Raw genomic sequence first — 15,488 nt, 5'->3', positions numbered from 1 at the left:
GGTGGTTCAGTCGGTCAAGTGTCTAACTCTTGATTCTGGCTCAGGTCGTGATCTCAGGGTTGTGAGACTGAGCCCTGCCTTGGGCTCCATGCTCAGCGGAGAGTCTGCTTCTCTCTTTCCCCCTTTCCGCCTGCCCCTCCCCGCACTGGCATGTTCTCTCTCTCACCAAAATAAATAAATCTTTAAAAAAATCTTAAAAAAACCCTAAAAACAAAAGCTTATTCATTCAATCATTTATTCACCCATACAAAAAATATTAAGTGTTCCCATGTGTCTGGCAGAGTTCAAAACAGGGGAACAAAGCAGTAAAACTAGACAATAATCCCACCCTCATGACATTTATATTTTAGCAGGAAAACCAACAATAAACAAATAAGTAATATATATATACGTATGTGTGTATATATAGAACAGGTTATAAAAGCTATGAGGAAAATTAAGTAAGCACAGAGGGCTAAAGCATGGTAAGACAATAAATTGCAGTGTTAATTAAGGGGCCAGTGATATTTTGAACAAAATATAATAGGATTGTACAAATGCAGGGAGGTTACTTCAGACCCTGTGGTCAGGGAAGAATTTCCTGCATTGCTAGAGTGAACTGAGACCTGAATGACAATTGTGTCAGTATTTTGGAGAAGAATCTTCAAAGGCCCTTAGTGAGGCGTGACCCTGGAAAGCCTGGAGTGCGGGATGAACAGAAGCCAGCAAATGTCTGGAGCACACAGAGTGAGCAGTCGGTCAGGCAGAGAGAAAATCCCAGAGATAGGCAGGAGCAGGTCATATTGGCCAATGTAAGATTTTCGTTCCTCATCTGGATGTGTATATATAAAGCATCTTAATTGTGGGGTACTATTCCTCCAACTTGACCCAAATAGCCATTTTATCTCTCTGCATCACTCCTGGTGCCTATTAATCAGCCATCCTATCCGTCAGACCCTCAAACAAATAATTATTGTGCCACGCACGATGCTAAATTATGGGAATACAAGAGAGACACTGCTAGCCCTGCCCTCATGGAGTCTATATTTCAGTGAAGTTATAAGTGAAATTATTACACGTATCACAAGGTCTAGAAGTAGGTGAGATGTTTTACCAGCATTTATAATAAAATAGGGTTAACCAAGCCCACAACTTAGATCCGATATATATGTAGCAATGAAATAGTGTTTCATCTTACATATTTAACCTCAGAAAGTCATTCCAAGATTCCATCTACTATAACAACAAAATAGATTAAAAGCATCCATTTAAATGGTGCTTGATAATTTTCTATGTCCTTTCATACACATTACCCTATTTAATATTCACAATAACTGTGATAGAGGTCAGTCAGTTATAATTATTTTCTTTTTAAAGATGAAGAAGCTGAAGCTCTGAGAATTTAAATTATTTGTCTACAGGCATGAAATGAGTTAGTAATGTAGGTGGTCCTAGCCTTTTTCTATACCACTTATATCACTAGAGGTCTGATCTGAGCTAAGTATAGTAAAACTGCTTACCCAATAGCACTAGGCATTTAGTTTGGACGCAAAAGGAAGAGAGAACCTAACATCCTTGTGCTTATGAAATATTGGATCTGTTTAGGAAGGTGTTCTGATAAGCACCAGGTAATAAATTGTGCAGAAATTCTGCGTGCATATAAAGTTAAGGAATAGCCAGAGTGGTATGGGATTATTCTATAACCTTGTCTTGACAGAAATTTTTAAACTGGGCATATAAATAATACATTATGTGGTTAGATTTTGATGCCTTTACATTTCAAAATTCTGTTTTTTTTTCTTTTCCTATTCTCAAAATCACTGCCAGTCAATGAATCTTACCCACCATTTCCTCTGAGTTTATTGCTTACTTTAGAAATCTACAGTGTTTCTTCATTGAACAGATTAATCTTAGCTACGCTCTTTCTCCTCTGCCAAAGACTTCTGCCCAGGCACTCCAGAAAATTTTACTCAGCATTCTCTTCCAATTACCTTATTCCCTGCTTAAGCCCCAATGCCAAGATTTCCATTTGAATGACCTCTTCTAGAATGCTAAATTGTCAACCTTTATAAAAGCTTCATTCATTTAACCTTCCGCTATTTCTTAGAAAATTAGTAGAGAATTCTATCCAATATGCAACCCTGAGTTTGCCGTCTTAATTAATGAACACTTTGTTGCTCTCAGAGAGCGCAATGAGTTTATTTTTCCAATTTTTGTTTGATGTCAACAAATGTCTGGCTCTATTAATATTGATTATTTTTATTATGTTTTATAATGAGCCAGCACCTGGCATAATGTCACGTAACAGTACATTTGATATTTTCAAGTAACGTCATTGTCTTGTTGCATATATTACATATCTAATCTCTTTCCCCTGCCATTGTACCTGCAAATGCTTTTCCCATTAATTAAAAATTGCCAAGAAAACATGTCAACTACCAAGTGATTAAGACACAAGAGAAAAGCACTCAACTTCAATTACATGTTTGTGTTTATGTGCTAATTGTCTTATTCTTCATGACTGTGACCTGGTGATGTACGGAGGACACTGTCAAACCTTGGTTATGCAGCAACATGCCAGGTCCCGTGCTAAGCGTTTGTTGTATTCTATTTTATTTTACCTTCTTATCAACTCCACAAATGATTAGTTTGCAATATGACTCTCCGTCTAAAAAGTCAGTGAAGACCAAAAGCACACTTAAAAAAGAAAAGTTATGAGAAACATCTTTGTGAAAAATGAAAGACACTTACGGGAACCAGGAATTTCTTAATCTCTTCCAATGCATGACTCATTCGTGAATAAGCTTCCCCAGGTGGAGCAAACACTTCAATTAATACATGAAGTTCATCACTCAAGTGGGCATATTTGGCTTCCCCACTCTTCCTTAATTCTTCTTCCTGTGAAAGAGCTTATTTTTAGAAATACAAATCCACCCATTTTGCATTGATTTAACATTTACTGAGGATATGACAAAAGGGCATAATCTAAGCAAATTTTCCATAAGTAGAAACCCTTTGAGAAATAAAAATCTGGTACAAGCCATTTAAAGATTTTAAAATCATCTCTGAGTGTTTGAATGATTTTTTTAAAAAGCTGGCATAATTATCATCTACAATGGATTTTAATCAGCTAAATGAAAATGCTAAACCCCTGAAGTTACAGAAATGCTGTTTTTAGTGTACACTACTATATTGAGGAAGAAAAGGATTGTTTTTGCATCTGGTGAGTAATATTTTGCAGATAATTAACTAAAGATTATCACTATTCTTGAAGCAACAAGAAATTTCGTGGTGCCTGGGTGGTTCAGTCCGTTAAGCATCTGCCTTTGGCTCAGGTCATGATCTGAGGGTCCTGGGATCGAGTCCCACATCGGGATCCCTGCTTGATGGGGAGTCTGTTTCTCTCACTCTCTCTCTGTCTCTCTGTCCGCCCCCACGCCCCGCTTATGTCTGCGTGCTCTCTCTCTAGCTCTCTCTCAAATAAATAAATAAAATCTTAAAAAAAAACCAAGAATTTTCTAGCTGTTTTCTGAGATGCAGTGAAAAGGTTACTTGTTCTCCATTAAAGTAGGCAAAACCAAGGCTTATCTTCCAGCCTATGTGCCCACTGGCCCAGACTGTCATCTTGCTTCATACCTGCATCCTCTCTGTCATGTGCTGCCTCAGTTTGGTCAACAGGAGTATACTAAAGGGATGGCGGTTAAGCATTATGTTGGCATTGATTCCGTATGAGCTATATTTGCTCAGCTTAACCAACAACACATTACTGTTAGATCAGATTTTTTGTAGTATTGTATCCAAGCAATTATTGCAGCCTGATTAATTCAGCACAGGTGCAGAGCAAATCAGTACACGATCTATATACGTTGCTAATGAATTCCAGGTAGTTGACGCCTATCAGCTCTAATCTCACAATAACCTTGCCCATTATTCACAACTCAGATTGGGAAACTGAGTTTAAAGACCTCAAGTAGCTTCAGCCAAGTTGGGATTCAAAGCCAGTTCATTTTACAACCAGATTTGCATTTTTCTAGGGTTTTCATGGAAGTAAAACTTGGTGAAAATAGTAACATAGATAATATTAATTAATGTTTTACTCTTCCTGACTCCCTTCCCCAGTAAACTAGTAGTTGTTTCACTAAATTTCAAAGGATAAACATTAAACAACAAAGTAATTTTTAGTTTTATTTGGGGATGGTTAGAAAAGTAACATGAATAGACCTTATCTGGATAAATAAAAGCATATTTGCTATTGATTTCTTATAAGTTAATTATGTGACCCATATTAATGTGCTTATCTGATAGAAACGTCCATCATTTCAATATATGAAGGATCTGTGAAAAAGTTGGGAAGGTGTGACTGCTCTTCTGGCCCTCCCGCATCTACTCAAATCTCTCTAACAACCACACCTTTCAGCCTGGTAATCCACTCTCCACGTCCCTAAGCATACTTTCCATCTCTACCTAGGAGTTTTTAACTTAAAAGGGTTTCTTAGTACCCATTTCTCAGTTTAGGGAGAAGTAGCACCTGCCTCAACAACTATGCACTCACAGGGTGTAGTAAACATTTCTTTCCTCTTGGGGTTCTGCTGCAAGGCAAGCTGCTCCCTATCTCTGGGGTCAGCTTCATTTGCACCGATGTGTTCAGGTGGTTAAATCAGAGGAGTCTTCATACTGCCCCCTTCTCCATGCTTCCTGAGCTGATTTCCCACTGGATATCAAGGGTTACTTGCTAGACAAATTTTATAGCGTCTGCATGCTATGAGGTATGGTGTTCAAGTATGAATTATGATATTTATTTTAAAGGTTTGCAGATAAAATTAACCGGACTAGATACTCTGCAGTTGGGCCACTAGGCTGATGTTCATGAATAAACATCCCTTCCCCCATCATCCTTTATATAAGCAGAAGAGGAAACTGAGGTCTTTGGTTATTAAGCAACTTCCTGAAGGTCAGGAAGTGTTAGTCAGGATTCCAGCCAGGACCCAGTAAAGTAGGTGTTAGCAGTGATAAAGACTTTAAAGGAGAAAAGTTAACACAGCAGAACCTATCGTGAGCTACTACGGGTTATTCTCAAAACTAAACTTCGTATCTTCAAAGGTGTGTTATATTTGAACTCACATATTGGGGTAACTTTTGACAGAGCAAAACTCCCAGGCCTTCGTTTCTTCCTGTGAAACTTAGGTAATAATAGTGAGGTCCCAGGATTTTGTGAATTTGGAGAAAAGTGAAGAACATTTTGTATTCTAAAAATGCTACACAAATTTATTACAGTAATAAATATATTATTTCTTATGTTCTCAAGTAGTATTTTAAAATAATGCCGGGTTATTTCAACAGAGACCAAAATAAATGTGACTCAAACGTGAAGAAAAGTTCTTTCTTTCTGAAGTGAAAGTCCAAGCTGGAAGTAGCTAGAGGAGCAGGTGGTTCTTCTCTGCACTCTTATCCAGGGATCCTGGTTTCTCCTCTCTTAACTCCAGCGGCCCCGAGGATGTGGTTCTCATGTGTGTTGATGAAGGAGGCTGTCTATCATCACTTCTAAATTCCAGTCCCGGGGCAAGGGAAAGAAACTGTAGACAGCACAAAGCTTATTTCAAGGACATATACCAGAGGTCATATACATCATCTCTGCTCACATCTCTTTGGCACAAGTGTAGTCACATGGTGGCTGTGGATGCAATGGAAGCTATAAATGTGGTTTCAGACTGAGGAGCAATGAGACTCAATGTGAGGGTTTAATTTATGACAGAAAAAAAGGGAGAATGGATCCTGGATGACAGACAACAGGCTGTCTCTGCATCCAGTCCTCATTCAGGGTTAGTTAAAATAATACTTATTTATTAAATCTAATTTTGGTGAACAGCTAGCCATTGTCTGCCAGAATGTCCAAATTTTTTTTTTCAAAAACAATACTATGCCCCCAGTTGGATTTGTAACATAAAGCTCCAAGTTTCATTTGAATAGACAGGGCAGGCATCACAGCCATCTTAAATAGCACCAGTGTCCAGAAACCAGTAAGTACATTTATAGTAATTTAATACAATCTTATGAGGCATTTCTTAAACAAGAGTTCCAAATATATTTTGAAAAAAAAGTCTATCTTTGCAGTAAATTCATTATTTGATAAGCTGATTACGAATGGGGCAGTAAGTAGTGTTTTCATGTTTCTGCCCAATTATCTTCTGCGTGTTTTATTACAAAGATCATAGTACCGTGGCGGCTTACACTAGGTAGAACGGGGAACATAATAGCTAGAAGAATAAAGAAAAAGATTAAGAAATTAGAAATGTTAGGGGCTCCTGGGTGGCTTGGATGGTTAAGCGTCTGCCTTCGGCTCAGGTCATGATCCCAGGGTCCTGGGATCAAGCCCCACATCGGGCTCCCTGCTCCTTGGGAGACTGCTTCTCCCTCACTCTCTGCCACTCCCCCCACTTGTGTTCTCTCTCTCTGTCAAATAAATAAATAAATAATCTTAAAAAAATAAATAAAATAAAACATTTAAAAAAAGAAATTAGAAATGTTAGAGAAAAACTTTGGGTATAAATTGACATGAATTGGTCCAAAGTTACCAGTACAGAAGACCGGGTCTCCACCTAATGGAAGCACAGAAAAGGGTACAGGGACTAAATAAAAAAAATGTAAGATGGACACACGAGAAGCTGAATCAGCTTGACATGATTTAGAATTCTGCTTAAAAGACTGACATTCAGTTGATATTATTTAATCTTCCATGAAAAAGGTACATTTATTCCCTTGAGGATATTTACTTTAAACATTGACCTTCAGAACACAATTTGTGGTGTTCAGCTATTACAAAGGAATCGTGGGCTAATTATTTCAAGTGCAATTATTAGTTGCTAAACATGAGAAATTCAAAACAAAGTCATTACAAATATCAAATCTAGTTTACATATCCCCAAACATTCTATTCCCGTGTTGTACCCTAAGGTAAAATATAAGTAAAACATAACGGTTTTTTACCGATTATTTTACAGAGAATAGCATAGCAGGAAATAGAGTCTAATTTGAATTTCATTCATGTGTTTAATTGTTAAAAGGATTTTTAAGAAAACTTTCTCTTAGGAATCATCATTTGTATTTTATCTTCCACAGAAGAATGCTTCTGACTTGGAAATGATTTGACAATTAGAAAAGTTTCCTCTTAATTCAAAATAACATGTTCACTGAAGAAAACTTGAAAAAATCCCCAAAAGTACAAATATTTTAAAAAATATCGACAGCCACAAAATTCAAGACACACTATTAGCATTTTCAGTGTATCTTTTTCAAGTATCTTTTTACAGTAATAGTAATGGAACTGAAATAATAATTTTAATATTGCTTCTTAGGTCATGGGTATGCAAAGTACTTTTCATAGGCTAATTTTGTATGTACAACTATACTTTATTCTACATAATGTTATTTCCTTCATTTTACTGATGAGGGGACTGGGACACAGGGAGAAACTTGTCCAGGATTACACAGACTAGAAATCATGGAGTTGGTTTAGAATCCAGGTAATCTCATACCAGGTCAAGCTCTTAGTCACTCTGGGTAGGTATATACCTATACTGGTATAGGTATGTTAAATGTAAATAAACATTTTCTACTTCCAGATTTCCCCATGGATGTGTCTGTCTCGTTTCTGGAATATCACGGCCAGTGGTCTCTCAGCAATTTCCTGGTATTCAGTCCTGTGTAGCACTGTGGTGTCCAAGGTATCCTACAACAGGTAACAGGTCCTCATGCACTAAGCACATTTGCTATGAATTTCTTCTCCCCTCTCCCAAAAGGTTCTGATTCCTTGGTAGCTGTATGCTCATCAGTGCTTGGTGAAACTATTATTTTCAAGGTTCTCACTACTCATCTCCTACTTTATGAAGGACTTACCTAAAAATGCTAGTGATCTCACGTCACATTGTTTATGCCTAACCCTCTGTTTGTAACCATCCGTTCCAAACAAGGCATTCATTCAAAGTTTTTAAGATGAAGTTCAGATTAGTTTGCACAATTTCTCATCAATACTCATGCTATATTACTAAAACAAATGTACCTCATGAAGGGTCATTCTCTATTTTCCTGCATAGTTTGTCCAACTGCAAGGGCAGGGTGGCTAGGACCCTCTGTATCCTCATTCTATTCTGGAGTAAGGACTTAAGTCAGCTTACAATTGGGTATTTCATCTTAGTTCAGATGACCCAAGAAAAATTCCCCAAAATAGGACACGGGATTAGATGTCCCCTTGTGTTGTGGTCCTGAGTCCAGGTTTTTCTTCCCTGGATTTGCCAATTGTCAGTTGTAATGTAAAATTCAAAATGTCTTAAAATACCCTAAAATATCCACTCTTAAAATCATTAATGGGTGACACAGACTTCACTTAAAATATCAGAGAGGCACAAAGCAAAGAGGTCACATTGATAATCTCATTATAGATAACTCAAAAAATTCTCATTCTCTTGTCACAAGCACTTCCCTGCTTCATTACACAATTTTAATTTTTTTTTCTTTTCTGTCTCTAATGTTTGTATTACTCTTTCCTCCCACGTGGAATTTCCTAGGAAATTTTAAATTATTTTCACCTCTATTAGACAGAGTAATTTAGTTATTGAGTGCTAATTCCAGCTTATTATGGAGTTCAGTGAAATAAAGGGTATACCAATTAATTGACCCTACTATCTTTAGAAGTTACAGCGGTGATCATCATTTGCTAATTGGAATGACCGTTTGGAATCTGTCTCTGTCTCTGTCTGTCTGTCTCTCTCACACACACACACATGCAAATATAGTACTCTTTAAAGTGAGACTCTAATGAAAGAAAATGTTTCCATTTAGTTAAATTAAGAAGAGTGTTCACCTGCTTTGGGCAATTTTTTAAAATATGTTTTAAACTGTTCACAATATGATGCAAACCATGTATTACTCCTTTGTGCTACTCCGGATTTTGGGTTATTTTTCCCTCCAGTATCTCCCGAAAGTCATTCCATTACCAGCAGAGAGAACACCTGAGTAACTGAATTGATGTCCCAGCCATCATTTTTTAAACACCTATGTATTCCTCTAGATGTATATATGTGATCTCATATGTATGTTATGTTATCTCCTCCTAAATAATTAATTACAGGAAAAGTAGTCTTTACTCTCAACCACTTAACTGACTCACCAGATTTGCCAAATATTTATTGCCCCATAAAATAGTTAAGCTAATGTCCATGATAATTGGATGTTCAAGCTCCTATTGCCTAATCTTTATAAACCACGAGTCAGTGGTATTGTTCCCAAACTTGTTTATACCTGTAGTATTTGTTATTGTTATTGTATTTTATTATATTTTTATAATTCCCCTTTCAACTTTTTTAAAATTACCAAATAACTTTCAGGCCAAAAACATGTAGGTTAAGAGAAATTTTACTGTCTCAAAAATTGCTTCTGTAGTTACATTAACTCAATTATGATTTTTGCACAATATTTTGTTCCTAGAGCAATTATAGCATCATCATTCTATTTCATAATTTATCTTTATACACAACTGTTTCACCATTTTCTCATCTCCCAAATTATCCTTAATATATTAGTGTATCTGATAGAACATGAGGAAGATGCTCAATAAATTCTTGTCGAATTAATTACTTAAGGGTAAAAATCATGCTGCATTTTTCTTCTATCATCAAACCATATCTTTATAGCTCATGCTAAGGTTTTCTTTAAATGCTTAACCATTTATTGTCCTGAGACCTTGGAATGGAGTGATCTATATTTACTAAACTGTATTTTTAGCTTAGGAAAAATATTTCCAAATTATTATTACCTTTAGTATGACTCTGATTAAATGAATAACAATGCATAAATCTAATGTATGTATATTCAATGATATTTTATTTTGCAAGCAAATAATTATGCAATTGCAGTTTACACCACATCAAGTATTTGTTCTGTTATTACAAGCACATAGTCTGTGTAAGTAAGCAAAACAATAGAAGCTTATAACTCAAAAGAGTATTGTGGTGTTACTCATAAACAAGTTAGAATAAACAATTTTTTTATAATAGCCCCTCCTCTCTAGACCCTCCTATGGCCTGTTACCTTATTATAAGGTGGGATTGGCAGTTGGTAATCTTTACATCCAACTTGGGGCTCGAACTCACAACCTTGAGATCAAGAGTCACATGCTCTTCCGACTGAGGCAGTCAGGTGCCCCAGGGATTGGCAGACTATTCCGATTTCAGGAAAATCAATAGCTGTATAAGTACAGTGTTTACTCTTTGCTCCCAGAAAAGAGTAGGTTGCTTAGCAACCTTTAGAGTCCAGAAAGAAGATTACAATGATATAAAACTTTACAGTAATATTTTGTCAACAACTGCTACCATCTTAGAGACCAAAATGATTTTTTTGTATTATTTTCTATGTATAGGAACAAATATTTCAAAAATCCTATGAACAAATACCAACCACTGCTTTTCTTTTTTTCTTTTTCTTTCTTTCTTTCTTTTTTTTTTTTTTTTTAGAGAGAGAAGGGGAGAGAGAGAGAGAGAGGGAAAGAGAGAGCGAGAGAAAGAATCTTAAGCAGGATCCATGCCCAGCGCATGAGTCCAAGTTGGGGGTTGATCTCACGACTCTGAGATCATGACCTGAGTGGTCATGACACTTAACCAACAGAGCCAGCCAGCCGTCCCCAAACCACTGCTTTTCTGTAGACACTTGTATGTAGCACTAAGTCTGGAAAAGTGCATTCGACCAGGACACGGGAGGCGCCAAGTGTAATGTCTCTTCTAGCCATGGCTCCTCCACTAACTGCTAATTTCAGCAGATATTTTGTGGTTGTGGCCATCTTCATACACAAAAAAAGACAAAGTTACTAGAGATCTCATTTTCAAATTGTGCTTTATGGAGCACTGAGTCCAGAAAGGTGTGTCTTATGGACCACCTTGATGCAAAATGAGGATTCTTTCCCATCCTATTCAACCATATCAACTCAATTTAGACCAGTTTATGTACAAAAATTTTGGGTAAGAGGATATAGTTCCACAAGCTCACTAAACAAAAAACAATAAACAACGTTAGATATGATATCTAAGCTTTCTCATAGCTTTAACATTTCATGATTCACCATGTGACTTTCCTTCACAGTTATCCTCATCGTGCTACCGAGGACTTTGTAGTAGAAAATGCCACTTTCCAAGTAGAGTATCTTCTAAGATATATTACCAGGAAAATTCAAAATTAAAAATGGAAACTATTCATGTTACTCTTTGAGCACCTACAATGAGGCTGCTACTGTGTATTTTATGCACATTATGTCATTTAATTTCACAGAACCCTTAGGTGGGTACTGGAAGCAGCTGAGGGTAATGAAAGGTAAAAAAAAAAAAGATTTTGCAGTCAGAAAGACCTAAATTTGAATTAACAGCTCTGATATTTATTATCTAGTGTAGAAGAAAGGTACTAAATTTTTTTTGAGATTTGGTTTCTTCATCCACAAAATAAGGAAACTCTAGGTCTCTCATGTAAAGATAAAATGAGGTAATGGACATAAATCCCAACTACAGTGTCTGGCACATTATAAACACTCAGAAAAAGTTAAAAGTTTTTTCTCAGAGGAGCTAAGTAACTTGGTTGCAATTATTCAGTGAATAAGAGATTTGAATTTAGCCAGCCTGACTCTAAAGTGCACTTATGTTAATGGATGTTTTTTATGAATATTAAATTCACTTGAAAGAATATAATTATATAAGTTTCAAATTAACTGTTGCTTCGATGTAAGCAAAAGAGTACATCGGTTGAATGCTGGCTTACTTACTAAGTTAATTTAAATGTATAACTTTAAGAGAATGTATATTTGAAAATTACTCCAGGCCAAAGAGCTCAAGTCTCTTCGAAAGATAAGAAAAATTAACATCATCCCATGTACTTCTTTGAATTTTAACTTTCAAATGAATCACAAATTTATTGTCTGCAGTATGTCACATGGACCATATACCGTTGGAAGACCACATATCATGACAGGTAACAGACCAGGTTCTGTTCATGCCAGGGTTAAAATCCCAGCTCTTCCAATTAATGGTGTAAAACGTGGGCAAGTGACCTTACTATTTCAGCTTTTGAATTCCTCCTTATAAAATGAAGATAGTAATAACATAGTAACCACTAATCAAATATAACTATCACTAAATATCATTATGCTAAATATCCAGAATTCAAAACAATATTCAAAATTTTATATAAATTGAAAGAGTTAATGTATTCAAAAATCCCAATTATTCTCCCAGGAGTAGTTCTTTCAGGGACAGGAATTAAAAAAAAAAAAATGTTGAAAACATATGATATAGAGTACATGCAAGTTTTATACTGTGGTTTTTACTTTAGCAATTATTTTTGTCATACTTTGTCCTCAGAGTTATAATTTACTAGAGTGCTTTTTGCAGGCTTTTTCTTCTTAATGCCCCAGGGAACTTTCTTTCAACATAAATCTTCTTTAGAAATAAATAAGTCTATTGTCTGCACAGCTTTCTCCATCAAGAAGTTCAAATAAACACACATTTATTATTTATACCTTGGCCTGAATGGGATTTGTCTGAATTGTCAATTTAAAAGCATTTTTAAATACACATATGTGGAAATTCTTTTATGCCAGTACAAATTAGTTGTCCAAAATTTACCCACACAAAGGGTTTTTATACAAATGGATGCACATAAATACACGGTAGAGAAGCAACGGCTTGATCCTGAAGAGCATCTCAGGTTTTTGTCGCCTTCACTTGCAAATTCCTGCCCCTTTGAATTGAAAGTGGCAAGAAGTCTTCCAGGTTGTAGCTCTCCATCTTCCAGATGGTCAGCTATAGGGAAGGACTCTTTTTCTCTGCATACCCATTCTAACACTACCTACTTTCATGAAGGGTGAAGTACCAGAAATAGTGGAACCAAGGATGATATTTTCTAATGTAGGTCAGGATTTTAAAAGCATAGAAGTGGTAGTGCCCGAATATTCCTTATGCTTGAGTTTGGTAGTTCAGGGTTTACTAGAGGGCATGAACCTCAATTCAGGACAATCAAATCATACATTCTATCTTACATCAAGAATGGTCTAACTTCTCAAACTATGAAGGTGTGTTGTTTGAAACAGTGAGTAGGGTGTCTAGATACAATAAAAGGGCTGTTTCACAATTCAAGGAAAAGAAAGCCATCAATCTTGACCAAATGGAGCCCATAAGGTTAACAAGTCTTCCTCCTGAATTAACATATGAAAGACTTGTATCCCCTTGTTTTATTTAAAAGTCACTTGCTTAGTAATTAAGATCCTCACAAACATTTGTGTTCCCAATTTGGGAACACAATTATCTAAATATGCTTCTCTAGCCTCTTCTTTTCCAAATCCAGTTGGATGTAAATGGGCTCTGTTCAGGTTCAGTAGAGGGAACTGTGAAGGGGTTGTGAAAGCACTTGGAGAACAGGGTTGGAGCCTGATGGGGAGACACAGAGAGAGGGAGTGGATCCTGGGAACAGTCTGTCCTGGGAGATCTGTACACTTCGTGGGGGAAGGACATGGGAGTGTCATGGTTCTCCCTGACCTCAGGAGCTGAGAAGAAACCAAAAAGTAAGTTGGGCCTGCCTTGCCTTTGAGGCTGGGAGAAATCAAGAAACCAGGGATCAGAGGCCCACTGGGGTGGGAATCCCTGTGTCTTCCACTCACTATTTAAAGAATGTCAGAACTAATTGATTTCAACAACCATATCTAAGCTGACAAATAAAAATAGCATACAATACTCACAGCCATAGACAAGAAAATCAGGCAGAACATCTCAACATATGCCATTTGAACACATGCCAATTGACTTGTAGGAAAAGAAAGATGAACACTTGAATAAACACATTTTAGGAAGCAGTGAAGGAGATAAAATGCAGACACAAAAATTTTATGGTTTTAAAAGATGTGACCTCTAAGGTAAGAACAAATACAAATGAAAAATAAAAGGCTCTTAAGAGGCTTACTCTTATTATTTTTATATAAATTTTATATAAATAAATTTTTATATAAATTATATAAAATTAGAAAATAAGATATTTCTTTCCCTTCTTTTTCTCACAGCACTTACTTTAGAAAACTTGTAATTGTAAGTCCTCCTCTCTTTGAAATGGACATAAATCCTTTTGAAGACTAGATAGGCCTATTGTTAACTTTATTCCCTAGAAATTTATTTCTCAAGGACTTGGAAGCCATTTCTTTGAAACGTAAGCATTATGATAGATAACACCACTGTCTCCCAGTCTCTGTGGGACTTAGAAGCCTAAATTTGGTGGGTGCCTTGCTCCAAGGTGCAAAACTACCTCCCATCATAAAGATGTAATAAGTTTGTTTTTCCCTGGGATGAAGCCAACTGGCTAACAGTAATCACCAAAATAACCAGGTAAAGTTAGGATGAACTCTATGACAAATGGTACTCTCAAGACTTCTTACTTGAGAAGGAGTTATTGTTTATGTTGAGAACAAGTATGTAATGGGTTGTATCCACCTGTATATATAAAAGAGTGAGATTTCTTTCTATCTTTGCAAACTCTCAGTGGATTGCCTGTGATGTCCATCACAATCTGGTTTAATCCTTATTCAATAACAAAAGTACTTTCTTTACTACTTTTGTGGAAAGGATTTCTGGGCTGGAAGGAGATTTTGCTTTAATTATATTTCCCCAACACCCACTGAAACGAATAGTAACAGATGCTGTTGATACTCTGCCCATATCCTCCTGCTATCTTCCTGCATCCGCATTTATCTTTTTGCCAGAGGGCTTGCTCTGGACAGGAGGGATAGCCCCCCTTATGTATTTAGCAGGGAGGAAATGGCAGCGCATTAACCCCTTTTAGGAGCAGCTGTCAACAAGTGACTGGGAGAGTTGGCTTATGAATACTCCACCTTGCTTTATCCTTAAATAAGGTAATTTGCATGTTCTCCTTTCTCAGAGTACTGCAATGGGATAAGCTCACAGGTTGAACTTGTTTGAGAATGCACACTATACAGATTTCTTTCATTTCCTTATTTTACTTCCTCACTCCTCTACAAGGGTTTCCAGACATCTCTTTCCAAATAAACATTGCATAACTAAATCTTGCCACACTATCTTTTCTAGGGGAACTCTAACCAAAATAATAATTCAGTACATTACATTAAGGAGAGGGTGATTGAAATCAGGATTTGGGTCCAGAAAGATTAAATGCCAAGAAAAGTACATGAATAGATAAAGATCATGAAGGAAAAACAGAAATGGAGGATAGATCCAGGAAAGCTAGTATGTTAATAACAGGGATTCCACAAGGAGAAAACACACCATGAGGAAGGACAAAAACAAACAATAAATAATAGAAGTAAGTTTTCACAGTCTGCAGATGATAAATACTTCTAATGCAAAAAGTCATGACCTGAGCAGAAAACAAGAGTCAGACCCTTAACCGACTGAGCCACACAGGCGCTCCTTATTGCTTTAATTGGCATATTTTCAGAACTTTTTAAGTCCACGTTA

The 15,488-nt window shown here is 36.5% G+C and overlaps 1 protein-coding gene across 3 annotated transcripts in view; it reads right to left on the bottom strand.

The window, feature by feature from the left end:
- The window catches only part of KHDRBS2 (KH RNA binding domain containing, signal transduction associated 2), a 567,172-nt gene that overhangs the window by 278,704 nt on the left and 272,980 nt on the right, over window positions 1-15,488 (bottom strand). For all 3 annotated transcript variants that reach the window (XM_028097797.1, XM_088024326.1, XM_028097796.1), the window contains exon 4: window positions 2,731-2,877. In XM_028097797.1, the coding sequence (XP_027953598.1) occupies window positions 2,731-2,877 (147 nt within the window). The remainder of the gene's footprint in view (window positions 1-2,730; window positions 2,878-15,488) is intronic.

This window comes from Eumetopias jubatus, unplaced genomic scaffold, assembly GCF_037043125.1.
Source record: "Eumetopias jubatus isolate StellerSeaLion01/CBP00866 unplaced genomic scaffold, mEumJub1_p1.0 scaffold_6, whole genome shotgun sequence".
In the NCBI taxonomy this organism is placed as follows: domain Eukaryota; kingdom Metazoa; phylum Chordata; class Mammalia; order Carnivora; family Otariidae; genus Eumetopias; species Eumetopias jubatus.
This window is presented reverse-complemented; position numbering and strand designations above follow the sequence as displayed.